The 26,282-nt window shown below is 43.1% G+C and overlaps 1 protein-coding gene across 2 annotated transcripts; it reads right to left on the bottom strand.

The window, feature by feature from the left end:
• Positions 1-536: 536 nt before the first annotated feature.
• On the bottom strand, positions 537-24,758 carry LOC106593636 (solute carrier family 35 member F4). 2 transcript variants are annotated; one of them, XM_014185027.2, is made up of 7 exons: positions 24,413-24,758; positions 5,122-5,422; positions 4,352-4,571; positions 4,094-4,219; positions 3,791-3,983; positions 3,624-3,713; positions 537-2,698 (listed from the first exon to the last, which is right to left on the bottom strand). In XM_014185027.2, exons 1-7 carry the CDS (start codon positions 24,633-24,635, stop codon positions 2,457-2,459), a joined length of 1,395 nt encoding a protein of 464 aa, XP_014040502.1. In that variant the 5' UTR covers positions 24,636-24,758; the 3' UTR covers positions 537-2,456. The 2 variants fall into 2 exon arrangements, with proteins under 2 accessions (XP_014040502.1, XP_014040561.1); XM_014185086.2 differs by lacking the exon at positions 24,413-24,758 and adding an exon at positions 9,895-10,327.
• Between the last annotated feature and the right edge of the window lie 1,524 nt (positions 24,759-26,282).

The following is a 26,282-nucleotide window of genomic DNA, read 5'->3' as shown; positions in this document are numbered from 1 at the left end:
GCTGCGTGCAGAAGGGATGTAATAGGAGAATCTGAAGGCCCTGGCAGTATGGAGAGAGAGACCTCAGAAGCTCTGCCAGGAGCCCCTGTCCAATGTGGACCTGATCGACTTCCCTGGCTATTGATAACTGAAATATCAATTTATAGCCATCTCAATCATTTTCATGTTTTGAACATAGCATGTGTTTATGTGTTTATAAGACAATTTGATCTGATGGGCACCAATAACCAGAAGCTATTGGTCTTTTTATGTATTTTATTAAAAAAGAAAAAGAGCCTGTACATTAAGCAGATACAGTGCCTTCAGAAAGTATTCATACCCCTTGACTTGTTCCACATTTTGTTGTGTTTCAGCCTGAATTCAAAATGGATTAAATATATGTTTTCTCTCACCCATCTACACACAATACTCCATAATGACAAAGTGAAAACATATTTTTAGAACTGTTTGAAAATGTATTGAAAATGAAATACAGAAATATCTCATTTACAGAAGTATTCACAGCCCTGAGTCAATACTTTGTAGAAACACATTTGGAAGCGATTACAGCTGTGAGTCTTTCTGGGTAAGTCTCTAAGAGCTTTCCACAGCCATTATTCTTTTAAAAATTCTTCAAGCTCTGTCAAATTGGTTATTGATCATTACTCGACACCCATTTTCATGTCTTGTCATACATTTTCAAGTAGATTTAAGTGAAAACTGTAACTCGACCACTCAGGAACTGTCTTCTTGGTAATCAACTCCAGTGTAGATTTTGCCTTGTGTTTTAGGTTATTGTCCTGCTGAACGGTGAATTCATCTCCCAGTGTCTGGTGAAAAGCAGACTGATCCAGGTTTTCCTCTAGGATTCTCCTGTGCTTAGCTCAATTCCATGTCTTTTTTATCCTGGAAAACTCCCCAGTCCTTAACGATTGCAAGCATACCTATAACATGATGCAGCCACCACTTGAAAATATGGAGCGTGGTACTCAGTTATGTGTTGCAGTTATGGATTTGCCCCAAACATAATACTTTGTATTTTTGCAGTATTACTTTAGTGCCCTGTTGCAAACAGGATGCATGTTTTGGAATATTTTTTATTATTTTAACTCTGTCAATTAGATTAGTATTGTGGAGCAACTATAATGTTGTTGATCCTTCCTCAGTTTTCTCCTATCACGGCCATTAAACTCTGTAACTGTTTTAAAGTCACCATTGGCCTCATGATGAAATCCCTAAGCTGTTTCCTTCCTCTCCGACAACTGAGTTAGGAAGGACATCTGTATCTTTATAGTGGCTGGGTGTATTGATACACCATCCAAAGTGTAATTAATAACTTCATCATTATCAAAGGGATATTTACCCATCTACCTTCTTTGCGAGCCATTGGAAAGCCTCCCTGGTCTTTGTGGCTGAATCTGTGTTTGAAATTCAGTGCTCGACTGAGGGAACTTACAGATAATTGTATGTGTGGGGTACAGAGATTAGGTAGTCTTTCAAAAATCATGTTAAACACTATTATTGCACACAGAGTGAGTCCATGCAACTTATGTGACTTGTTAAGCACATTTTTACTCCTGAACTTATTTAGGCTTGCCATAACAAAGGGGTTGAATACTTACTGACTCAAGACATTTCAGCTTTTCATTTACAATTCATTTGTAAAAATGTATTTTTTTAAAACATAATTCCACTTTGACATTATAGGGTATTGTGTGTAGGCTAGTGACAAAAAAAATCTAAATGTAATTATATTCAGGGTGTAACACAAAATGTGGAAAAAAAATACTTTCTAAAGGAACTGTATTTCCCAACCCATTCCTGTACATAATACTATATAAGAAGTAAAATGTAAATACTATACTGATACACCTCTGAGTAAATTCAATAAATACATATAAGATTGAGCCAAACTGGCCCATTCAATATTTATATTCACAGAATACAGTCCGTGTAGCAGGTTCAAGGTTGGGTTTACATGGTCTAGGGCAGTGTTTCCCAACTCCGGTCCTTGAGTGCCCCCAACAGCGCACATTGTTGTTGTAGCCTCGGACAAAAACAACTGATTCAACTTGGCAAGTGCTAGATGATTAGATGTGCCTGTCCGGGGCCTCAACAAAAAGATGTACCGTTGGGGGTATTGGAGGACCGAAGTTGAGAAACACTGGTCTAGGAGCATGTGACGGGCAAGACTGGGCGTGGAAAGGAGTTCAAGAAAGTAAATAACACTTTCCAACTTTCTGCTCAGCAAACTCAGCAGTAAATGTTCTATTTTTACTCCCCAGTAGTTCCTGGGGAAAGTGACAGAACTGTGATAGTTTCTCTCAGTCCTAGTTACACTTCCTGTTCTCCTGATTTTGGACTTCCTGGTCTGTAGTCAGCACCAGAGTTATCCCGCCACGCTTCCCAGATGGAACATGTAGAAACGTGCGAGAATGGGGGTTGGTGATGGGACGGGGCAGTGGTGGATCATGGGATCATGCCATAGGGATTGAGACTGTGCCATTGGCTCGGCTGCGGCTGCGCGTGTTGATGCTGGACTCGGTCAGCTCCTCACCATGCTCCTCAGACTTCTTGTCTGCGAAGGCGGCGAGGAAGCGCAGAGTGACGGAGTCCCACTCCTCAGGAAGCAGCAGCAGCAGGAAGCCCAGGCAGATGATGCAGGTGGCAGCCAGACGCACCACACTGAAGATAACCTCATGTTTCAACACATCTACCGCTACGGAGGGGGGGAGAGAGGGAGGAAAGGAGGGGAAGGAGGAAGGGGGGGACAGAGAGAGAGATGTTTTGATTAATTAAGTAGAAGTGAGGTATAAGAAGAGAGAGAGCGAGAGAAAGATGTTCTGATTAATGACATAAAGTAACAGAAACCACAGGACACAGGTGGGGGGACAAACTGAACTCCAGGGGGAGTTAAACATAGCTAACAATGCGGCTTACAATCAGCACAAGATTACAAATATGTTTTCTCTCTGCTCTATTGGCCTACAGTTTAAAAAAAAGGCACTATCTAGAACCAAAAAGGGTTCTTCAGCTGTCCCTGTAGGATCAGTTCTAGATATAACTCTTTTGGGTTCCATGTAGAACCCTTTCCACAGAGGGTTCTAAATGGAACCCAAAAGAGTTCTACCTGGAACAAAAAAGGGTTCTCCTATGGGGACAGCCACAGAACCCTTTTGGAACCCTTTTTTCTAAGAGTGTAGACCCCTGCACTGCACCAAGCTGTCGTAACCCACTGACCTTCGTACAGGCCTCTGTGGTTGAGGAAAATAACTAGTCTGCAGGCATTTATTGTTGCCTTAAAAACCTAATCCACCTTAGTGAGGGATAGTTGCTGCGTCTGTGTGAAGGCATATTGATGATCGGGTTTCCGAGGTGAGAGAGTCAGACTTGCTGTGTAATCTGTTTGCTGTGGGGGCCTAAAGTGCTGACCTCTGGATACAATACCTCTGCATGCACTAGAATAAAGGGGCCTTAACACAAATTTCAGAGATGATACAGACATTCAACATTTGCACATTATAAAGATGAAGAGCCTGTCTGTTTATTAACAAAAATCAAGGTCAGTATAAACTTTACTTCACCCACACACGGATGCACACACACACACACACACGCACACACACACACACACAGACACGTACCTGCATTGCCGGGCACACTGAGCAGTGTCCCTATAGAGATGAGGATGGGGTAGGTAAGCACCACACCAACATTAACCAGGATATTGAACACTGGAAGACAAATGAAAATGTTAACCAAAATATCTTTCCTGTGTGAGTGTGTGTGTCCCATAGTTGTGTCCACTCACCCAGCCAGAGCCCAGCCAGGCCACACAGGTATCCCCAGGGCAGCGAGGACAGAGAGCCCCAGTGCTCCACTTTGGTGAAGTAGAGGATGAGGGGGATGAAGGAGATGAAGATGAGATTGAAGACACCCATGGTGGAGAGGAAGTGAGCCACCTCACCCAGGCTGGCACTGCCCAGGAACATCTTAAACAGCACCTGCAGCAGAGGAAACAATGTCCAGCTATGTTATACTGATGGCACTTTTTGTAAAACTAATTGAGAATACTAAGTATTTCAGTAAACAGACACATGCTTAGTAAACAAACCTTGTAGAGAGCCGATGTGGAGGCAGAGCCCACAGCCAAGGCCACACCTATGATGGAGTCCCCATGGAAACCATCTGCGTATGCCATCATGACAATGCCTGTGATGGCCATTATGGCTGCCACAATCTGCAGGTAGGGATGAGGGAAGTAAACCAATCAACCTTAATACTTGTGCATACTGTCCCACTCCCCTGTATGATTCGTTAGATAGCTGTGTAACCAAGCCCAAGGAAGTAATAGTAGTGGTAGAGTACTGACCCGTACACCCATGAAGCGGTCCTTCAGGACGATCCAGGACAGCAGGAAGACGAAGGCCTTGTGGCAGCAGTAGAGGGCTGAGACGTCAGTGGCGGTCAGCTTCCTCAGGGCCAGCAGGTACAGGTAGTTAGTCAGGGTCCACAGGATGGAGAAGGGGGCTGTCCTCTTCAGGAACAGCTTGAGGGTCATCCCATCTTCCCCAAAAAGCCTGCTGCACTCTCTGACGAATAGAATTACAGAAAGGAAATGGGGGATAAAGGAATGGGAGAGGCTATTTACTTCTCAAAATTGTTGTTGTTGGTAAGAGCACTTATCAAAGGGATTAGTTCTAGGTCTATTCCCATGAGGAAATGTAAGAGTGGGAATCCAAAAACTTTGGATGGAAGTCAAAACTGTTCGGGTACATTTGATCATTTTTGTTTGTTTTTCCGGCTGAGAGGCAACGCTTCATTGAAATATGCAGACATCACCATTACTACAATGGCCATTTCTCCTGGTTGCGGTCAATATCCCCATTCACACGCCTGAGTGCCAATGGTAATTAGAGGAGGGATGTGTCATATTAACAACGTCTCACTGAGCACTGGAGGAGATTAAAGCCACTGAATACTGAACAAACAGAATCTTCCAAATCTGATAACTACTGTAGCTCCCGTAAACACTTCCGGGTGTCACCACTGATTCAATACCCTCCATATAGTCTATGGAGTCAATGGCTTCTCAAAGAGAAATACATGTATTATCCCTTCCCCACTGTCACAATAAATCACCTGAATTTCTGTATAGGAGTCTGCTTGTCTCGGGTGGTGACCACATGGCCTCCGTAGTAGAGTGGGAAGAGGAGGATGTTCCAGTTGGTGCTGAACCAGGAGACGAAGAAGGGGCAGGAGAAGGACTTGAAGGTGAGCTGGACCAGCTGAGTGGTGCCCACCCAGGAGGAGGACACACATAGGACCAATAGGAGGCCCCCCAGCACCTTCAGCACTGTGTTAGCACACGTCTGGTATGATGTCCCCTCTCCACTGGCCTCGCTGCCTGGTGTGTCTGCACGAGACTCAGAACCCTCCTCTCCTGTGGGGGGAAAGCACATGCTGTTGAACTATGTAGGGAATAGGGTTACCCCTATGGGCGTAGGTATGGCTGAAGAGTAAACACTTCAGCACCACGGACAGTGGAACTGGCTTCAGCACCACGGACAGTGGAACTGGTTTCAGCACAACGGACAGTGGAACTGGCTTCAGTACAACGGACAGTGGAACTGGCTTCAGTACAACGGACAGTGGAACTGGCTTCAGTACAACGGACAGTGGAACTGGCTTCAGTACAACGGACAGTGGAACTGGCTTCAGCACCAAAAACAGTTGAATGGCTTTAGAACCATGGACAGTTTGTGGTTGTTGATGACAGTACACAACTAGTACATGTGTACTACCATTGGTATGAGAGATTAATGACATGCAATTGTGTAATTCAGCTGTGGCTGACCCTCTTTTCATCAACAGACAATTAATTAGAATGTTCAGTTTTCACAATAAAACACTTAGCACTTCAGAATACAGCTGATGTGGGATAGTTTTCAGAAATACATTTACATTGGATTGTTCCTTTGTTCTCATTGGGTTCCATGCTCCATTCTTTGACACTATCCTGGCTGCCTCACTGAGGTAAGTAAGCAAGAATTGATCATTCATCCTTAGTGAGCAGTAAATCCCCCAGATTGAATAACCTTAGCATGGTGGTTGCTGGTTGCCGATGTCAGAAATAGAACCATAAAGTCATTATATAGCAAAGTGGATACAGTCCTAACATAGTCATGTAGTCATATGCGTACAGAAACCTGATGCCCCAAAACAACTATCCACAATATGTATGTGTCAGCCCAATCACGTGACATCCATCCACCTCTCTAAAGAAACTACAGGATTGATAAAGAGGTCTGACTATTGAGGAATAAAACTTTTCAAAAAAACCTTTACAGCACTGAGCAAGATCTTCCACTAGGACTTTCCCTTGTGGACATAGCAGGGCAACTACGGCAGACTGCTGACATCTTTACAACCGCAAGAAAACATTGTTAAAAGGTTAGCAGACTGGCCTTTTTGTTTTTGCTTGCGACTGTAAAGAGAATAGATTAGCAAAGCTCTGAGTGTGCATTTATGTGTTCAGTGGCTTCAGTGCAGACTGAGTGGTTTTTGGACTGGTGCAGTGTGCGCAGGGAGACTGGGAGCAAGGAGAACCCTAAAACTAACTGTGAGCACACACATCACACCCACTACAATAGACAACCAGGAATTGAGAACAGAAATGAAAGGAATTATATTGAATGTTATTTCTTGCAGCAGTCATTTTGCAGTCAAAACAGAATAATGTTGGGGGGGTGCAATGCCTTAATGGATTGTGGGACTGAATGCCTTCTGGGTCATTGCTTACTTGCTGTAGTGTGTGTGTGTGTCACTGAGATGATGTGAGGGTGTTTCCGGAGAGAGCTAGGATCCGTTATATAACCCTCCAGAGCATGATCAATTTACACCAGGGCAGGAATAAAATATGACATGTGCTGGGTGTTTGCTGCTCACTTTCAGCTTGCTGGTTCAGCACTATGGGCTCAGCCCAGCCATTTCCACCATGGCTATAGACATTACATTACAATACAGCAGGAAGCAGCAGCCTCTCTCGCTCTCTGAGGAGGAGCATTATCAGTGCTCAAAGCAATATGAGTACAATCAGTGCCTCAAAGTTATCCAATAAAACCCCTAACGTACACCACTAGGTATCGACCCCCTGCTCCCAGAGAGAAAACTAACTGTTGGTTCAGAGCAGTCTTCCGACCCCCCTCAAAAAATCTAATCAAAACTATAAAAGCGCCACTAAGATTCATACCGTGACGCTTCCCCTTAGGTTCTCTAAAACAGAAAGCAGAGTGTAATGGAATATGTATGAGATGAGATCAAATCCATTTGATTGAAAGAGAACAAGGGTAACATTAATTGCTGGCTTAAAATGTCATAGATGCTTAAGAGTGTGTGTGCTGGGTTCTGTAAAACTTGAACGCCTTAGAAGTAAGAGAAAAGACTTCAGCAGCACATCCAGAATGATAATATCCTTGAAACCCAAGAAACTTCATGCTCTCTGACCCAAACTTATAATAATGCTGCTATTCAGTACCCACGCTAAGGTGTTGGCAGAAACTTCATGATGACAAACCTAACAGTAGCAGCATTGAAAAGCATTCATACACCTACAGTTCCTACATAATATTAGGTGAGCATTGCATCTCTCCGAAAAGTGCCTTTCCATAGGAAGGAAAAGATAATGCTGGCCAAACACACATTATGAAGACAGACAGTGCATGAGAATCAGTTCCAGTCTATGTTTTTTGACTTCTGTCTTCAAAAGGATTTTGATAGGGAAACTGTATCTCTGTCACACTGAGGTTACTGTGACAACTTTCACTGGCATTTGGAACTCTGGCAATTTGGCTTGGCATCTAGGCGAACAGTGCAGAGTTTTATATTGGATGCAAATGTCATCTCCAATACATCCATGAAATGCAAAACTTGGCCCTTACATCTTTTATCAATTTGTATGCCTTAAAACTAAAGATTGATGACGTGTTTTATCGCACTTCGTCCCAGATGGGGACAGACAGATAGACCTTAAGTGGAGAAAGGGAGACAATCAAGAATTGCATGGTTTAAAAGCAGAAGTAACATCATCGGATGTAGATGTTGTACGCTAAGCTACATTTTTATGTCCTCTTCCCATTGACCATTCAAAGACCATGCCCAAACTGAGAGGACATAATTCACTGTACAGTACTGTAGTGGGTGCTGGGTGCAGAGAGTGACAAATTGTAGGCTTGTTAGCATCCTGTTTCCCCAGGCAAAAGCACCACGCTCTGATCCATTGCCAGGATATTGATATTAAAACAAAACTATCATTCCACATCATTAATGCTGAATTATTCGCTACATTTGAGCTCCTGTAACAGACTGCAATATTTCCTGCTGATGGTGCTATAAAACGTTAGACTACAATACAGTATGGCACAGCAAATAATAGCATAACAAAAACTAAGGTATCTCACACACTGTAGCTCGGACACCTGAGAGCATCTTATGGCTGAGGTCTTGCAAAGGACAGGAATATCTCTACGCACTGCTGCTTAGTAGGCCTTTACCTAGTAGCTACCTATATACATCTAGTTACCTGTACTGTATTAAGCCCCAAGCTATGATTTGAGTTGACTCATAAGCAAAGGTGTGAAATACAAACTCCCATTAAGCGAACATACACAGGATATGCTGACAACGTGACGCAGTGCCCCTGCGTGGACCTCACATTCCAATCCATGACAGAGGAAGGGTGGTGGAGACAGTGATGGATAAACTAGTGCTGAATATAATAGATGGCTAGTAGTTCACATGAATGTTCCTACATGGCCTGCAGGGGTATACAGAGGTCAGGCAATGCATCTAGTCCATACCAGGTGGGAATAAAATACATGGTTTAACTGAGGATTAATATTAAGTGTATATTTTGTTCATCTCTGCAAAATAGATACAAAGACAATGGATATGGAACTTAAAGCCTTAGAGACGGGATGGTGTATGGCTGTGGAGAGAACTGTACCATTTAAAGGACTTGGTACCCATGTACCTCTCAAAACGAATCACATGCAAGACAAGTAAGTAAGAAGGAACAAATGTGAGAACAGCCAAACCATCAGCCTGTTTGGGCATGGAAACATCAGTAGTAAGGCACAAAGTACAACTTGAACACAACTAAACATATGCTGTGATACCAGAGTCCCTGTCGATAAGTTCAGCATCCCCTCTCAAAGAACGGTGAAGAGCAAAGGCATGAATGTTTCTCATAGTTATGTAATACAGTCATTCAAGTGAAAGTATTTAAATAATCATAACAGTTGATTTGTAATATAAGCATTAATCTGATCGTGTATGATTTTGAATAACCACAAGATAATAAAGAACATTTTAGCCTACTTGATAATTATATTTTCAAGCCCTTGTGACATTTCATAGACTTAATGAGGAGCCCAGTATACACTATTCTGTAGAGGGCACATAATGTGCTCTTTACATAATCGTAGAAAGCCCAGAGCATAAAATTATACTAAGACTGGACACATCCAAATTTGTTTTAGCTACCTTAACTATCTCCCCCTCCCTTTCTCTTTCTTTCTCTACCTCATATTCTGCCCTTTGGGGTTGATTTTAATGAACAATGTAATGACCACATTACACCAAGGCCTATATACACATTAATATGGGAAAACAGAAGACCTGCCATAGTTGTTTAGCCATAGGCATTAACAATGCACAAAGATATGGTAATCTCTCCACACATATCCCTTCTTTTGTAGAAGGGTTTAATGAGTTTCCAATGCTGCCCATCTTAGACACACAGATACGCACACATTCGCAAAACACACAAACGTACACACACGTCCCAGACATGGCGCCTAGGGCCAGACTCCCGCCCTACTCCCCCGTCCCCTACCCCCAGTCTGGAGTCTTTACCTTCGGAGATGGGGCAGGTGAGGACCTGGGAGCTGTAGGAGCTGAGAGGAGCCACTCTGGCCGAGTGCTTCTTCATCCTCCACTAGAGGCAGAGCCAACAGTCCCTCCCTGGGATGTGTGTGTGTTGTCTGTCTGCCTGCCTGGACTGCTGCTACACTCAGCAGCTCCTCCTGCAATCCCTCTGCATTCCCAGGCTCCTGGCTCCTCCACAGGCGGCTAGCTATAGCTCTCTATCAGTCTCTTCTATCTAAATGTCTATTGATGTTTATATCTCCTTCTTTTTTCTTTCTCCCTCTTTCTCAATCAGTTGAGCTAACTCCCTCACTGTCTCTTACTCTGATGCTGTCTCTCTTTCTCTCTGGACAGTGCTGGAGCTCAGTAGAAGTGCTGTGGAGTGGAGACTACTGTTACACTGTCATGCACTGTCTCCAAGGGAGACTGAGACTCAAGTGTGTGGCTCCGCGCAATCACTCCCTTCATCTCTTTCCTTTCGTTCTCCCTCCTCCTCCCTTGCATTCCCCTCCTCTTCGTTTGATCTGCAAATCAGCTGCTTTGTTTGGAAGGTAACCAAGCAGCCCCAGCTAATTATGCTGTGTTAGCTGCTTCTCTCTCTCTCTCTCTCTCTCTCTCTCTCTCTCTCTCTCTCTCTCTCGCTCTCTCACTCTCTCGCTCTCTCGCTCTCTCGCTCTCTCTCTCTCGCTCTCTCTCTCTCTCTCTCTCTCTCTCTCTCTCTCTCTCTCCTGGCACTTCTCCCCTACTTCACTACTCATTCAGTCTTAGATTATTTATAGTGGTCCTGTCCTGTTGTCTGTGACATTGCAACACAAATGAATTGAACTGAGACAGGGAAGGGACCACCCCTAACTCCCCATTACACCTCACGGCATGGAGATCAGCTGCAGTAGGAACTCACAGAGTCTGGATGAGAAAGAGAAGCAAGCCTGGCTGCACATGCTCTCTCCAACACCCACACATCCAGCCCACTTCATGATGCTCTGTCATGCCAGCAGAAAGGAGGCTGGAGAGAGCATGGACCAGACACATCAAATGTATAGTTGAAGTCGGAAGTTTACATACACCTTAGTCAAATACATTTAAACAACATTTTTCACAATTCCTGACATTTAATCCTATTACAAATTCCCTGTCTTATAGGTCAGTTAGGATCACCACTTTATTTTAAGAATGTGAAATGTCAGACTAATACTAGAGAGAATTATTTATTGCAGCTTTTATTTCTTTCAACACATTCCCAGTGGGTAGGAAGTTTACATACACTCAATTAGTATTTGGTAGCATTGCCTTTAAATTGTTTAACTTGGGTCAAATGTTTCAGGTAGCCTTCCACAAGTTTCCCACAATAAATTAGGTGAATGTTGGCCCATTCCTCCTGACAGAGCTGGTGTAACTGAGTCAGGTTTGTAGGCCTCCTTGCTCGCACACCCTTTTTCAGTTCTGCCCACATATTTTCTATAGGATTGAGGTCAGGGCTTTGTGATCACTCCAATACCTTGACTTTGTTGTCCTTAAGCCATTTTTCCACAACTTTGGAAGTATGCTTGGGGTCATTGTCCATTTGGAAGACCCATTTGAGTCCAAGCCTTAACTTCCTGACTGATGTCTTGAGATGTTGCTTCAATATATCCACATAATTTTCCTCCCTCATGATGCCATCTATTTTGTGAAGTGCACCAGCCCCTCCTGCAGCAAAGCACCCCACAATATGATGCTGCCACCCCCGTGCTTCACGGTTGGGATGATATTCTTTGGCTTGCAAGCCTCTCCCTTTTTCCTCCAAACATAACGATGGTCATTATGGCAAAACAGTTCTATTTTTATTTCATCAGACCAGTGGACATTTCTCCAGAAAGTACGATCTTTGTCCCCATGTGCAGTTGCAAACCATAGTCTGGCTTTTTTATGCCGGTTTTGGAGCAATGGCTTCATCCTTGCTGATGTCGATATAGGACTGGTTTTACTGTGGCTATAGATACTTTTGTACCTGTTTTCTCCATCATCTTCACAAGGTCCTTTGCTGTTATTCTAGGATTGATTTGCCCTTTTCACACCAAAGTACGTTCATCTCTAGGAGACAGAACGCGTCTCCATCCTGAGCAGTATGACGGCTGCGTGGTCCCATGGTGTTTATACTTGCGTACTATTGTTTGTACAGATGAACGTGGTACCTTCAGGCTTTTGGAAATTGCTCCCAAGAATGAACCAGACTTGTGGAGGTCTACAATTTTTTTTCTGAGGTCTTGGCTGATTTCTTTAGATTTTCCCATGATGTCAAGCAAAGAGGCACTGAGTTTGAAGGTAGGCCTTGAAATACATCCTCAGGTACTCCTCCAATTGACTCAAATTATGTCAATTAGCCTAATGGAAGCTTCTAAAGCCATGACATCATTTTCTGGAAATTTCCAAGCTGTTTAAAGGCACAGTCAACTTAGTGTATGTAAACTTCTGACCCACTGGAATTGTGATACAGTGAATCATAAGTGAAATAATCTGTCTGTAAACAATTGTTGGAAAAATTACTTGTCATGCACAAAGTAGATGTCCTAAATGACTTGCCAAAACTATAGTTTGTAAACAATACCTTTGTGGAGTGGTTGAAAAACAAGTTTTAATGACTCCAACCTAAGTGTATGTAAACTTCCGACTTCAACTGTAGCTCCTACAAGGTACAGTATAATCACAGGGAAGAACAGAGTATCATTCAGAACTCTTTTTCAAATGTTTACTCCCTGTTCGTGCTATTGTTTTTGACTGAGGAGTGCCCACTGTCTTAGTGAGCTCCTCCTGCACAGGAGAGGGGAAACCACTTGTTGGTTTCCCAGTATGCCCCAGCAGAGGGGTGAGCTCAGGGCATAACCAGCTAGCACATTTGGTTCCTTGGAAATTGTGGGAACGTACGTTTTTGGTTTTTATTATGCAAAGATGTTCATTTTAGTCTATTCAAACAGACTCCATTTCAGAAGAAACAAGCACTCATTAAGATCCGGTGTGGCCAATTAGTGGGTGCTGCCAACACACCTGAACACACTTAACAAGATAGAGGATAGAGAGAGTTTTCCTGATGCCTAAAACAGAATGTACATGTTTTCTGAACATGTACATCACATTTTTTTTTATGGAAAGTTTTCTTAACGTTTTAGGAACAATTTGAGAATATGACTTTAAATAGAACCATGAGGAAACCTGTAGGAAACTTTATCCTGAAGTACTGAAATTCCCACAGAAGAACGCTGTTTATTAATGTTCTCTGAACTATTTGAGAACATTCCCAATGTCAAACCAGTTAGATAATGTTCCTAGAACATTACCAACATTGAAAGCAAATGTAAACATGTTTGAACTGTTAGGCGTAATACAAAGAAAATCAAGTTTTTTTGTCAAATTCCTTAAATGTGCTGAAAATGCTCCAAAGCCAAGCAACTATCCTGCACCATTCCCAGAAAGTGTTGGGAAGGTTGTATGTAAAATAACCATAGGACAACCACGCTCTCACCAAGCTCTAAGAAACATATGGTTCTCAGAACATTATTTGCTAGCTGGCCCATAGGAGTGTGGTCAAGAGTTCCCATCTCACAGTGCCCTCGCTCCCGGTCATCCTGCCTCTGTCTGCGGTTTTCACAATCAAAGGTTCTAATGGGCCTCGGCATCCTGTCAGCCTATACATCAATAGCATACAACAGCATCAATGCGGTGAGACACAGAGCAGAGGTTCAGCTCCCTGTAATATAATCTTAATATATCCCCCACCCTGCTTACTCTCACACCAGAAAAATTCATCTCAGGCAAGCCAGCCAGGGAACATAGCCGTGGGAAGTAGGGGCGCTTAGGGAGATGCAGCACCCCTTGATATATATATATATATATATATATATACACTGCTCAAAAAAATAATGGGAACACTTAAACAACACAATGTAACTCCAAGTCAATCACACTTCTGTGAAATAAAACTGTCCACTTAGGAAGCAACACTGATTGACAATACATTTCACATGCTGTTGAGCAAATGGAATGGACAACAGGTGGAAATTATAGGCAATTAGCAAGACACCCCCAATAAAGGAGTGGTTCTGCAGGTGGGGACCACAGACCACTTCTCAGTTCCTATGCTTCCTGGCTGATGTTTTGGTCACTTTTGAATGCTGGCGGTGCTTTCACTCTAGTGGTAGCATGAGACGGAGTCTACAACCCACACAAGTGGCTCAGGTAGTGCAGCTCATCCAGGATGGCACATCAATGCGAGCTGTGGCAAGAAGGTTGCTGTGTCTGTCAGCGTAGTGTCCAGAGCATGGAGGCGCTACCAGGAGACAGGCCAGTACATCAGGAGACGTGGAGGAGGCCGTAGGAGGGCAACAACCCAGCAGCAGGACCGCTACCTCTGCCTTTGTGCAAGGAGGAGCAGGTGAAGCACTGCCAGAGCCCTGCAAAATGACCTCCAGCAGGCCAAAAATGTGCATGTGTCTGCTCAAACGGTCAGAAACAGACTCCATGAGGGTGGTATGAGGGCCCGACGTCCACAGGTGGGGGTTGTGCTTACAGCCCAACACCGTGCAGGACGTTTGGCATTTGCCAGAGAACACCAAGATTGGCAAATTCGCCACTGCGCCCTGTGCTCTTCACAGATGAAAGCAGGTTCACACTGAGCACGTGACAGACATGACAGAGTCTGGAGACGCCGTGGAGAACGTTCTGCTGCCTGCAACATCCTCCAGCATGACCGGTTTGGCAGTGGGTCAGTCATGGTGTGGGGTGGCATTTCTTTGGGGGGCCGCACAGCCCTCCATGTGCTCGCCAGAGGTAGCCTGACTGCCATTAGGTACCGAGATGAGATCCTCAGACCCCTTGTGAGACCATATGCTGGTGCGGTTAGCCCTGGGTTCCTCCTAATGCAAGACAATGCTAGACCTCATGTGGCTGGAGTGTGTCAGCAGTTCCTGCAAGAGGAAGGCATTGATGCTATGGACTGGCCCGCCCGTTCCCCAGACCTGAATCCAATTGAGCACATCTGGGACATCATGTCTCGCTCCATCCACCAACGCCACGTTGCACCACAGACTGTCCAGGAGTTGGCGGATGCTTTAGTCCAGGTCTGGGAGGAGATCCCTCAGGAGACCATCCACCACCTCATCAGGAGCATGCCCAGGCATTGTAGGGAGGTCATACAGGCATGTGGAGGCCACACACACTACTGAGCCTCATTTTCACTTGTTTTAAGGACATTACATCAAAGTTGGATCAGCCTATAGTGTGGTTTTCCACTTTAATTTTGAGTGTGACTCCAAATCCAGACCTCCATGGGTTGATAAATTGGATTTCCACTGATTATTTTTGTGTGATTTTGTTGTCAGCACATTCAACTATGTAAAGAAAACAGTATTTAATAAGATTATTTCTTTCATTCAGATCTAGGATGTGTTGTTTAAGTGTTCCCTTAATTTTTTTGAGCAGTATATATATATATATATACTGTGTCCCAATGACATATAAATATATATATTTTAATGTTTTTTTTTTCTCTCACAAAAGATGCGCACTGGGCCTTTTATTACTCCTGTATGAGTGGACCTAAATATAACAAATTCTATCAGCACCCCCCGCAAGGGAGTGACAGCAGTATTTCACCAGAGATATGAACAACAGTACAGCGAACCTGTGCTGCAGCACCTTCCAATTGGGTACCCCTGATTACAGTTAACAGGAAACCAGCTGTCACTGCCTTTTTGCAATCATGTGTACTCCAACCTCTCTCTGTCACTATATCGATGTCACTCAGACCCCCCCTTCCCACTCTCCTGTCTCTCCTCTCCAATTCTCAGTCAGAATCCTGGCAAGGCTACAGAGCATGGCAGATCACAGTGCTTCACTGTTCCTCAAATTCTGAGAGTGAGTGGGGCAGGGCAGGGCAGTGGAGACTGTCTGGAGAGCTGGCTCTGGCTGCACCTTGTGCTTGTATGGTTCCCTCCCCTGAGGCAGGGGCTAGGAGGGGGGGGAGGGTTGACTAAATTTAGAAATAGCCCTGCATAACCACAGTGGAGACAGCAGCTAGACAGGGAGGGAGAAGAAAGGCAGCTAGTCAGCACATTTGGCCCAAGGATGCTAATCACTGAGAGTTTAGGGGATTGAAATAGGGCACGGATATTGACATAGAGCACGGACATTGACATAGAGCACGGATATTGACATAGAGCACGGATATTGACATAGAGCACGGATATTGACATCGTGCACGGATATTGACATAGAGCACGGATATTGACAGCGCACGGATATTGACATAGAGCACGGATATTGACATAGAGCACGGATATTGACATAGAGCACGGATATTGACATAGAGCACGGATATTGACAGCGCACGGATATTGACATAGAGCACGGATATTGACATAGAGCACGGATATTGACAGCGCACGGATAAGGACATAGGGCACAGATAATGACATAGAGCATGGATATGGTATGGAGACCAAACTCAGGTACATCTAGATCATGAAAGGCTGAAAAGGTTATTATCCCCCCCACCCCTCATTCCTAGTCCTGGGATATGATGCCCATAAGGACCGGGACAAGCCCTCTCACTCTGCGTCCCAATGACACACTTCTCCACCTCATTGCCGACCAATCATATCCCCCTAGCCTCTTATCACAACCCCAGAGACCCCTGACCAGAGTTTATCCATAGACAACACAATGCTTTTGTCGCATCTTGGACCAGGGCACAGATTCTAAAATAAATCGTGCACACATCCATAGCAACGGTGGTGCTCCGGTGTGCTCTGGCCTGAAACACTGACGCAGTCAGGCCCTTTGTCATTCAGATTAGCCTGTGTTCCTCTGCCACCGTACAGCCCTTTGCCTTTATGCATCTCTCTGTTAATCAGTACGTCTCAGAGATGAGCAAAATAGGACAAAAGGACAGAGAGGTGAGAGAGGACAGACAGGAGAGGGAGGAGAGAGGACAGAGAGCCACTGAAATAATGTATTAGAGTAGGTAGTAGTGAAATAGTATTCTGACTAACCCATATGATTATTACAAAGTATACATTTTGCATCTATATTTTTCTTAAGCATATTGAAGTATGCCAGGGCTATACAAAATGGTGTGAAGTTGTGAAGTTAAGATTGATGATTAAAACCATTGCCCATGGTTTTAATCAAAGATTACTCTAGTTTTAAGAGGGAGACATCTACTGGGCATTAGGGAGAGTGGCAGAGCAGGAGCATCAGTTGAGAATATTACCAATATTTTTGTGTATGATGTTGGCATCTACTGTGTATAAATATAGCTCTGGTCATCTAGAGCACCATATGCCACACATATACCCATGTTATGTGCATTCAGTGGTTATTCTAGGGTCACTGGGGCTGTGCAAGTCACTCTGCATGAGAACTATTGACATAGAACCATTTACCTAATTTCTACTAGCATGTTAAATGTACAACCAGAGGGGGAAAATAAACTCTAGACCAGCTTTACACCACACACAGAGACACATACAAAGCTCTCCCTCGGCCTCCATTTGGCAAATCTGATCATAATTCTATCCTCCTGATTCCTGCTTACAAACAAAAATTAAAGCAGGAAGCACCAGTGACTCGGTCTATAAAAAAGTGGTCAGATGAAGCAGATGCTAAACTACAGGACTGTTTTGCTAGCACAGACTGGAATATGTTCTGGGATTCTTCCGATGGCATTGAGGAGTACACCACATCAGTCACTGGCTTCATTAATAAGTGCATCGATGACGTCATCCCCACAGTGACAGTAGTTACAGACCCCAACCAGAAGCCATGGATTACTGACAACATCCACACAGAGCTAAAGGGTAGAGCTGCCGCTTTCCCGGAAGCTTATAAGAAATCCCGCTATGCCCTCTGATAAACCATCAAACAGGCAAAGTGTCAATACAGGACTAAGATTGAATCGTACTACACCGGCTCCGACGCTCGTCTTATGTGGCAGGGCTTGCAAACTATGACAGACTACAAAGGGAAGCACAGCTGTGAGCTGTCCAGTGACACGAGTCTACCAGACAAGCTTAATAACCTCTATGCTCGCTTCGAGGCAAGTAACATTGAAACATGATGTGAGTAAGACCTTTAAACAGGTCAACATTCACAAGGCCGCAGGGCCAGACGGATTACCAGGACGTGTACTCCAAGCATGCGCTGACCAACTGGCATGTGTATTTACTGACATTTTCAACCTCTCCCTGTCTGAGTCTGTAATACCAACATGTTTCAAGCAGACCACCATAGTCCCTGTGCTCAACAACACGAAGGTAACCTGCCTAAATGACTACCGACCGGTTGCGCTCACGTCTGTAGCCATGAAGTGCTTTGAAAGACTGGTCATGGCTCACATCAACACCATTATCCAAGAAACCCTAGACCCACTCCAATTTGCATACCGCCCCAACAGATCCACAGATGATGCAATCTCTATTGCACTCCACACTGCCCTTTCCCACCTGGACAAAAGGAACACCTATGTGAGAATGCTATTCATTGACTACAGCTCAGCGTTCAACACCATAGTGCCCTCAAAGCTCATCACTAAGCTAAGGACCCTGGGACTAAACACCTCCCTCTGCAATTGGATCCTAGACTTCCTGACGCCCCCCCCAGGTGGTAAGGGTAGGTAAAACACATCCACCATGCTGATCCTCAACACAGGGGCACCTCAGGGGTGCATGCTCAGTCACCTCCTGTACTCCCTGTTCACTCATGACTGCATGGCCAGGCATCATTAAGTTTGCTGATGACACAACAGTGGTAGGCCTGATCACCGACAACGATGAGACAGCCTATAGGGAGTAGGTCAGAGACCTGGCCGTGTGGTGCCAGGACCACAACTTCTACCTCAACGTGATCAAGAGAAAGGAGATGATTGTGGACTCCAGGAAAAGGAGGATCGAGCACGCCCCCATTCTCATCGACGGGACTGCTGTGGAGCAGGTTGAGAGCTTCAAGATCCTTGGTGTCCACATCACCAACAAACTATCATGGTCCAAGCACACCAAGACAGTCGTGAAGAGGGCACAACAAAACCTATTCCCCCTCAGGAGACTGAAAAGATTTGGCATGGGTTCTCAGATCCCCCAAAAGTTCTACAGCTGTACCATCGAGAGCATTCTGACTGGTTGCATCACTGCCTGGTATGGCAACTGCTCGGCCTCTGACCGCAAGGCACTACAGAGGGTAGTGCGTACGGCCCAGTACATCACTGGGGCCAAGCTTCCTGCCATCCAGGACCTCTATACCAGGTGGTGTCAGGGGAAGGCCCTAAAAATTGTCAAAAAGACTCCAGCCACCCTAGTCATAGACTGTTGTCTCTGCTACCACACGGCAAGCGGTATAGGTCCAAAAGGCTTCTAAACAGCTTCTACCCCCAAGTCATAAGACTTCTGAACAGCTAATCAAATGGCTACCCAGACTATTTGCAAGCCCCCCCCCCCCCTCCATTTTACACTGCTGCTATTCTCTGTTTATTATCTATGCATAGTCACATTAACTCTACCTACATGTACATATTACCTCAATGACCTCGACTAACCAGTGCCCCCGCACATTGACTCTCTTTACTGCTGCTCTTTAAATATTTGTTACTTTTATTTCTTATTTTTTACTTACGCATGTTACAAATAAAATGTGATTTGACTAGATTTTTTATATAATGGATTTCAGCGCGGGTGTGATTTAAGGAGCTCTCCATGTTGACTTATACATGCTGGTAGTTATTAGGCTTAGTAGACCTCCAGTCACAGCTCCCCTTTTCCAGTTGTCATTTCTTTGGAGGACAGAAGGGGACTTCATACTGAGGTTTAGATAGCCTAATAGACCACAAGAGGGCACTAGGAATCCAATGATGTATATAAACCCTGGATCACTATGTATTGGCCAATGAGATGGCTTTGAAGCCACTGGTCAGACATATTTTCACTCCTCAGAAGAAGCAGTCCTCCATAGGAATAAGGCTACAGTATTTCAATTAAATGTTTCAAGGACAAAATTACATGTATTTAAATATTTTGCCCTCAGAACAGCCTCAATTCGTTGGGAGTATGGACTCTACAAGGGGTTGAAAGCATTCCACAGGGATTCCAATGCTTCCCACAGTTGTGTCAAGTTGGATGGATGTCCTTTGGGTGGTGGACCATTCTTGATACACATGGGAAACTGTTGAGAGTTAAAAACCCAGCAGTGTTGGTAGTTGGTAGAGCATGGTGTGTGCAACGCCAGGGTTGTGGGTTCGATTCCCACGGGGGGCCAGTACAAAAAAAAAAATGTATGAAATGTATGCATTAACTACTGTAAGTCGCTCTGGATAAGAGCGTCTGCTAAATAACTAAAATGTAATGTAAATGTGTTGCAGTTCTTAACACTAACCGGTGAGCCTGGCACCTACTACCTTACCCTGTTCAAAGGCACTTACATGTTTTGTCTTCCCATTCACCATCTGAATGGCACACATACACAATCCATTTCTCAATTGTCTCAAGGCTTAAAAATGATTCTTTAACCTGTCTCCTCCCCTTCTTTTACATTGGTTGAAGTGGATTTAACAAGGGACATCAATAAGGGATCATAGCTGTCACCTGGATTCACCTGGTCAGTCTATGTCATGGAAAGAGCAGTGTTTATAATGTTTTGTACACTCAGTGTATATAAATCTCTCTCTGCTAGAGGGACTGGCTGTACTGAACAGGTACTTTGCTGCTGTTTGGAGTGAGCTAAGGAACAGGCTGACCAGAAGAGAGAGGGGGCAACACATGGTAACCACCACCTCTAACAGTCAATCCATTAGTGGAGTAGAGATCTAGTCTTAACAGATGGTTGCAGGTGCACATTCAAGGTGTTAAATAGCTGTGCATTTCTACCATTAGTTGAATATTCTGTACCATACTGGTGCTAAAGTCTCAATAACACTGAGAATATGAGATCAAACTCACTTTCAAGAATATGCAGTGTATGCCGAGTTACCTTTAGTTACCTACCCTAAGCACCTAGATTCTTGTGTGATGTTAATTTGCCTCTCGTGTTTGTTTGTTTGCTACTTTGGCAAACACACAGGAGTCCTTAACCTATTTTGAATAAATATTTCCCCCATTACTTTGTACAGGTTTTTACCCATTCTCAAGAGAGCTAAGGGCTATGGTGGTTCAAGAGAAAGCCCACATCCAATTAGACACTAGTTAAAAATAGCACGCCGAAAGAGTGAGGTTTCAGCGGGAAAGTGATTGCAGACATAGGCCTACATGAGGAATGTCTGAGTGAAATCATAAATGATTCAATTAAAACATGAATGTGATTGTCTGTGTGTCTGGGGAGACTTTTAGAGCCATAGGTATCATAGTGTGCCTTGTCATACAGTGGCGGTTCTAGACCATTTCAACTGGGGGGGGGCCAAGCTGGGGCCAGTTGTACTGTTAGAGGGGTCAGTTACATTAGACCTTATTGTTGTCATATCGTTTTCTTCACTGCATTGCAGGCATTAGCAGGCAAAAGACCATGTTCATAATCATCATCGTTGCCACTGTCTAATAACGGATGTAAAAAAAGAATGATAGCAAAAATGTGTTATGTAAAAATGATTTCATACTCCACATTTAGGGGGGCCACAAGGGGGTCCAAAATTGATAGATAGATAGATAGATAGATAGATAGATAGATAGATAGATAGATAGATAGATAGATAGATAGATAGATAGATAGATAGATAGATAGATAGATAGATAGATAGATAGATAGATAGATAGATAGATAGATAGATAGATAGATAGATAGATAGATAGATAGATAGATAGATAGATAGATAGATAGATAGATAGATAGATCCACTAGTGTTGTCATACTCCAGTTTGTTAATGTGAGCTGCCTGCCTGGCTCGGTGCTGAGTGGCGTTGCCAGGGCCTGTCATTTCACTTCCTCTCGCCTCTGCCAGTCTGCCCAGTGCTGTGCCAGCCCAGCCAGTTCCTCTGGACCACTGAACAGGACATCTCAGCACTTCACGGGCACGATACTATACACCACGAATTATAATAAATTAAACTAATGTTTGTTCAAGGGACACTGATCTGCAACTTGGCTGAGCAGGGCCTATGAGGAGTCCCCAGAATTGATCCGAGGACTGGTGCTGGGGTAAGAAACAGCAACATTATTTTGTACAATTTCAAAGCAACACTTCAACTTGAGTCAGTTTTTCAATTTCAAAGTTATTTTATCACTTAATGTGAGCAAAACATTTACATTTTTTGTCACATCGCTACCTAACAAGTTATCACAAACACCGTGTGAACTTTAGCCAAGACCCTCTCTGAAAATGTAGTCCATGATCCTCCTTGGAGGCATATTTTAACTCACTGCAGATGGCAAAATATAGAATTACCCAATGGCGTTGGCAAGATCAAACTAATGTTCTATATCTGTGCTATTTTTGCTTCCACCCAACAGCAGTCTTCTTTTAAATGATATGCAACATTTCAAGAGACATTTAATTCAAATTTCAAAATATAAACAAAATCCAATGAACAAATAAGTGTCAGGCTATCCTCAGACATCAACTTCATAGTGTGGAAATATATATAAAACATGGGAAAGTCAAATATTTTGACTGCATTGAGCCTTTAACATTATGAAAGCAAATACTATCAATTCAGACATTCTCTCGCTATGCTGAAAGTGATTTCCCCTTTTGCCTGGAAACCTGATTCATGATGCACTAGAACATTTCTGTATAATCACTTTGTGACATCTGCTGATGTAAAAATGGCTTTATAGATACATTTGATTGAATTTGGTTGATGCTCTAAAGCCTGGTGAAGACTTGTTATTCACCCAGAGTGATAATGTGTATGACTGACTTCCATTGTTCTTTAGGTCTGAGTAACTTTGCAAGTAATTCATTTAGATGAGCTTTTATATAACAGTTCGGAAATGCGTCGAAGCTTGTCTGTGACAAGTCAAATTCAATTCAGTAAGGATATTTCAGTTCAGCTAGGGTATTTCTGAGTATGAATCACAACAGGCTCATGGACACTGAATCAGTGATATTTTTCTCTGACGTCTTCAACAACAGTATAGGTTCTTCCTTCCATTTATCCCCACATACTGCATACTAAAATGAAAGGCACAATTATAGCCTACTTATAGTCTGACCAGTATGGCATCTTACAAAATACTGGCCTTGATCTCATTAGATTTTGTTTTGTATATGCTATACATAATTTTCACTATAAACCAGTCAAATGCTCTGCTATGTTTGTTCTATACAGTACATTTTGATTTGATTTTGATTTGATAGCTATTGCTTAAATAGAGTTCCCCGTGAACAACCCATATAATCAGTCTTATTTCATCTCAACCCATGATTTCACCACAGCAATCATACATTTATTGCAAATCAAAAATAAATCCAATTAAGGGTAGCACAGGCAGATCACTTGCAGCTTCTTCTAGCACGGAGGTGGCAAGTTGCCCAATGATTATTATATCCAATGTATGCTGCAATGCATGTACAATGCACAGTGGTGGGATTTATTTTGATCATTGTGTTTCTGTCATTTCACAGACAGAAAACATATAAAGTCCTGCAGAATCAGAGTAATAGAAGCATGGGAGAGTTGCATGTGACGAGGGTATTTGTCTACTGGAAAATATTGATTATTTTAATAGCTGCAAAACTATTAACATGACCAGCAACAAACAATTCAATATGCATCTAACATCTAATAGAGTGAATGTTGTCTCCTCCTCATTAGGATAGTTAAATGATCATAAAAACACTACAGTTCAAATAATTTACAGTCATGGTAACAGGAACAATGGTTTGCATATATGTCATTTGCATAGATGTCATGTTACATTATGGTATTGCATCTGTCTATCTGTGCCTGTCTGTCTGTGCCTGTCTGTCTGTGCCTGTCTGTCTGTCTGTCTGTCTGTGCCTCTGGTTGTCTACTACTGTTCAGTGTTTGTGTCTCAGACCAAAAGTCAATAAGGATGTGAGGAGGAACATATTACTTAGTCTCCATAGCAGCAGCTCTGTCAGGCACATGTCACCTTAGAATGTGGTTCCATTATGGCTCATTCCACAAACAAACTGAACTGTAGGCTATACAGCAGCAATTCCCCTAGCTCTCAGCTAGAGAAGAGAAGAATGAAAAATAAATACCCTCTTCTGACATTACACAAGTAGATATCAGTCGAATAAACAATAGAAAATCACATGCCCCAACAATCACTAGATTTTGTGAGTGAATATAATGTTTTAGCCTATTCCTGCAACACCGTATAAATGGTTAACATTAATTTCTTATGGGAAAGCAAGTCCCCCCCCCGTAATATGCTGGTCACATACAGTATAGGCTACTACCCGTGCCATTGTCTCTACCTGGATGAAGAGGAGCAATAGTGTTAAAGGGCTTCAGTTTTACGCTTACGTTTAGTTGACATCTACTTTATTAGTTGACTTCTACTGTTTTCTATTTTCATGACTTACTTCTGTGACTGGAGTAGCCCGGATAATAGCCGTAATAACCAGTGATCCGCAAAATTCTATCCTCAATGTCTTGCACACCGTTGGCCGACACTTTAGAGGTGGCGTCCGTGTCCCCATAGAGAAGGTGGGTTTCACCCGCTTTGCCTGATAGGTGCGCGTTCAAAGGTTCCAGCCGAAAGCAGGGCTGGTCTCCTCCACCTTCAGCACCCTCGGTACTGATCATCGTAAATCCAAACGCGCAGTCAGAAGGGAATGTTTCGTGTGTTCCACGCTCACCATGCGAAATATAGTATCAAAGGCATCAACTAACAGCTATGGAAGGACATTCACATTGCACCACACTGTGCGCAAGGCGCGGAGGTTATTGAATTTGGGGAGCGTGACAGACATCGTATACCAGGGGGCGTGTCACTATCGCATCTAAATTCAGTTGTAGTAGTCTCGGGCCCAATTCCTAATGGACCTAAACCTTAAACTTGGGGCCTATGCACTTGTGGAGATCTGAGAGGGTATGACAGGTGCAATCAGGGGTGTCATGCACCTATTATTTTAGAGGGGGCACGAAGTACATGAGGATGGAGGGGAAATAGCTTTTTCCTGCAATCAAGAGCCATATAATCATAATGCTTAATTCTATGTAAAAAAAAAAAGTATCTAAGCATACCTCTTTACCTGTTCAATTGTCATTTTAATTAATGATGCACAATGATTCTTTAAAGGGCAGTGCAGTCAAAAACATGTTTTTCTTTTATATATACTTCCACACTATGAGGTTGGAATAATATTGTGAAATTGTCAAAATGATAATAATGCACTATTACTGTAAGAGCTGTTTGAAAAGACCGCCTGAAAATTCAGCTTGTTTGGCTGGGTGAAGTTTTTGGACCACCAGGCAGTATAAGTTAATAGACCAATAACAAAGAAAGTTTGCCTTTCTCTCTGCCAACAAGAGCTAGTTTTCAGGTTATAGATCCTCCCATTGGGCTCCTTCAATTGGTCCCCTCTCTCAAACCACTTCCAGACAGTCCCAGCCAAATTCTTGTTTTTAGAAATATTTTTCTTAGAAGCAAATTTTGTATCTTTTTGACCATTTGAATTGAAAACAATCACAGTAAGGTACTTATTTGTTACCCAGAAATGATTTGATATTGAGATGAAAACAGCTGCATTGGACCTTTAAGAACATTTATGCCTTAAAGGCCTGATTCCGACTTAGGAATGTACGCCTTTCCTACGTACGCCTTACCTACGCACTTCTCAGTATTTGGTATTCAGACTTACCTTATTCAGTTGCTTAATGCACTCTGCAGGTGTGGCTACCTTGCCTGCTCTGAATACATTTCATTCAACTGCTGAAAACCCTCCCACTTGCTGGCCAACAGATTTTCTCGTGTAGTTTTCAATTAATTTATTTTTCAGTACATTTATCTTAAGCCATCCCTTTAAAGGTACTTCATTGAAATTATTTGATATTGAAATGGAAATGGCTGCATTGGACCTTTAAGAACTTTTATGCTTTAGACGTTTAGTACAACTGCCACACTGGTATATATCATAACCCAATAATTAAAGCAATTTTTGTATTATCTAAAGCCTAGCAACCTTGCCAGCATGCTAGCTAGGATAGTTAGACAAGCTACTTTAACTTGATAGCCTGAAATGGCTTGGTAGCTAGTTATGAGGTTGGGAACCTATCTAGCTGGCTAGCTAAAGCCAACTTATTAAAATTGCTAGGTGGCTAGTATTATAGAGCAACAACAAAACATTTTTATTTTATTTATTCATCAAGAAGGAATCAATAGGCTACATAGATTGTTCAAATTAATTTACAAACAAGGCCTGCCCATCATCAGCAGCTAAAATAAAATAA

The sequence above is a fragment of the Salmo salar genome, chromosome ssa01 (assembly GCF_905237065.1).
Source record: "Salmo salar chromosome ssa01, Ssal_v3.1, whole genome shotgun sequence".
NCBI classification, from domain to species: Eukaryota; Metazoa; Chordata; class Actinopteri; order Salmoniformes; family Salmonidae; genus Salmo; species Salmo salar.
Note: the sequence above shows the minus strand (reverse complement) of the source record. Positions and strands in the feature narration are given on the sequence as shown.